Genomic DNA, 2,948 nt, shown 5'->3' with positions numbered 1-2,948 from the left:
CTGCCCCGCTCCCCAGGGGCTGCGGGAGCCCCTCTTCTCCCCTGCCCTGTCCCCGCCCAACTCAGGGGTTCTCTGCAACTCCACACCCCATCCCCCGCATGCCAGAGGTGTGTACTTCTCATTTCCTCCTTTCACCAGCGTCCCCTATCCTGCAGATTTTCATGCTCATCTCCCCCACTTCTAAGGCTCTCCAGTGTGCCAGGGGCTCCGCGTTCCTTCTCCTTCTCTCTGCCAGGGGATCTGTGTTCCCGCATTCTTGTCTCCCCCAGCTCCAGGGTTCCCCATTCTTCCCCATGCAAGAATTTCTTTGTGCCTTCATATCTTCCTTTCCCTGACCATTCTTTCCTCTCTTCTTCATGTCTGCCAGACAAGACATACCGGGGGCTCTGCATGCTGAGCAGATGGCCAGAGCCAAGATGAGGGGCATCACACTACAAAGCATTGATTGGTGCCCAGGCTGGTCTGCTGTTCTATAGACAGTAGCAGAGGTGACCAAAGCTGTGATGTGAAGACTTCCGTGTCCCCTGTTTTTCCCACTCTTGCTTTTCTGATTCCTCCTCTCTCCCCCCAGTTTGCTGGTTGTCTCAAATCTAACCTGAAGGTTTGGAATGGTGAATATGCATTCATTCACATTACATCTATCTGAATGACTTTAAGATAAGGATACATCTCATAAGCATGGCTGATTTATTAGTAATTCTTTCTGGAAGTCTGTGCAACCTGGTATTAATGACATGAATTTTCATTTTCATGCCTGTATGAATTTTATCCAAAAAAAAAGGATCTTGATAGATTGGGGAGGGGATCAGAAAACAGCCCCAAGCATAATGAAGAGATGGGGAAGATGGGGGGAATAGTATGCCTTAGAGTGAAAGCTACTGGGAGCTCATTCTGTTTCACTCACTAGGAACGGGTAAAGGTTATGTGGTCAGTCTGAAATTAGAGCGGGTCAGAAATTTTCTGATGAACCAAAGTATTACCAAAAAATGCTAATTCACTGAGCCCAAAAAGATGCGTGGAAACATTTGGATTTATCAGACTCTCACCACAACCAGTAAAGGATTCTTAAGGAAATGCATGTGTATTTCTGAAAATCTCTGTGGGCTGGGGTCCTGGAAGTGTATTATCCCCCACTTATAGCCAATGCGCAGGCAGGTCTGCCCCTTAGCTGGTGACCTCTGGAGCTCCCTGAAATTGACATTCCTGCAGCTGTGCTTAGCCATGAAACTGACGAGAATATCAATTTCACTGAGCAGTTGCTGAGCCCGGAGAGCTTCAGGTTCACTGAAAATCTGCATGGAGGAAAGAAATGTGAAGTTTGATTAGGGATTCTTCATTCAAGTAGTTAGTAGAACAGCGGAAGCCAGACAGCCACACGCTAGAAATAAGATGTGTGGGTTTAACAACAAAGATTGGTCTTTGGACCTATTCCCCAAGGTTGTTCTCCATCCATGGCAGTTTTTAAATGAAGATAGGCTGTTATTTCTCAAGGTGTACTCAGGTGGAGCATCTGCTGAGCTGTTATATATAAGTCAAGCTCCTGTATCACCACCTGCACATTACAAGAAAGTGGTCACTGGTGCATTTGAGGAGGGACACAGTCATGTTGCTCTGAATTATCTCCATGCAGAGAACACTGACCGTATCAGGCCCCACAGAGGATTTAAGCTGAGGAATGCCTGGGTGCCAGATCCTGACTGGAGGCTGGAGACCAGAGCTGGGCAGCTCAGCCTGGACGAGCACAGCAGCAAAATTGAGGCATCCGGGAAGCTTTCAGCTCATGTTCAGAAGTGCTGTATGAAGTCAGGTGTCTCCAAGATTGGGCTGCAGCTAAATGAGGTGTCCTAGATCACAAATTTGGATTTAAACACCCTCAGTTCAGCCTAAATCACTTTAGGAACCTAAGCCCTATGCTGGATCTACATTGGATCTAGCTAAATCCAAGAAATCTTAGAGTACTGTATTCCCAAGGGGGAGTATGGCAGGGGAGAGGGCTCCTGAACTTTACCGCTCTCCATGGCTTAGGTGCCTGCCTGCAGCCCTGAGTGAGGCATCTGAAAGCACTCACAACCCAGAGCCCAGAACCTGACCCCAAGGAGTTTCAAAGAGAAGGGCTCACCCTTTAATTCTTAAAAATTGCCTGAAGATGCTGGTGCCCGCCTTTCATATGAGGACTTAAAGCTAGGTTCTGTTTCACCTTTGCACACCCAAGTGTGCTAATGTGGTTATGCAAGTGCCAGTTTTCGGCACATATGGACATTCTAGATTCCATGCCTGATGAGGAGGCTCAGGAGGCTGCACTAGAGCTGCATAAGTGCCCATGTGGAATAGAATACACATATGCCAGATGAACAGCAGTTCAGTCCTGAACCTTAGTAAGGGGGAAAGCAATGAGTTGTGAGTGCCTGGTGGTGGAGGAGGAGGCATATTCTCCCAAATTGTAACTCAGTTGTCTGCTGTATAGTCACTTGTCCAGGAAGCAGAAGATCCCAGTTCTAGCTTACCCTTATCCTGGTTTCTGGCCCCTGTCCCTAAAGTCTTTTCTGTGCTTTGCATTTAGTTTTCATTGAAAAAAGAATAAATATCTGTGGGATAGTTTCTGCCCAGTAGCCAGTCTCCTCCATCTCACTGACCTACATCCCCTCTTGGTTGCTTGCTTTTGCCTGGCTGCCCAAGGTGCTACCTTCAAGAGAAGAGCTAGAGAGTGTTCTGGGCAATGCCTAAATCATAGTCTGGTGGTTCATACACTTTGCAGGGAAGCAGGACATACAAGGTCAGAGTTGCTCCAGGTAACATAAGCTTAGAACCCCAGCCTCCCACACCTTAGGCAAGTGCCCTAAGCATTGAGTCTGCAAAGCCAGATACACTTTGTCCTAGGGTGCTGAAGGAACCAGCAGAAGGGAACTCAGATTGTCTATACATGTGCTCAGGGTTGGGGGTTGGACATT

General features: G+C 47.7%; 1 protein-coding gene across 4 annotated transcripts in view; it reads left to right on the top strand.

The window, feature by feature from the left end:
* LPCAT4 (lysophosphatidylcholine acyltransferase 4) overlaps nt 1–2,948 on the top strand; it is a 32,411-nt gene that overhangs the window by 13,312 nt on the left and 16,151 nt on the right. The window contains exons 1-2 of one of the 4 annotated variants that reach the window (XM_025209567.1): nt 377–488; nt 572–611. The exons of 1 other annotated variant lie outside the window; for it this stretch is intronic. In XM_025209567.1, the coding sequence (XP_025065352.1) occupies nt 609–611 (3 nt within the window). In that variant the 5' untranslated portion in view covers nt 377–488; nt 572–608. Of the gene's footprint in view, nt 1–349; nt 489–571; nt 612–2,948 lie in introns of those variants that run through there. 2 more of the 4 variants (XM_025209564.1, XM_025209565.1) reach the window with 2 other exon arrangements.

Source organism: Alligator sinensis, unplaced genomic scaffold (genome assembly GCF_000455745.1).
Source record: "Alligator sinensis unplaced genomic scaffold, ASM45574v1 scaffold842_1, whole genome shotgun sequence".
Classification (NCBI taxonomy): Eukaryota; Metazoa; Chordata; order Crocodylia; family Alligatoridae; genus Alligator; species Alligator sinensis.
This window is presented reverse-complemented; position numbering and strand designations above follow the sequence as displayed.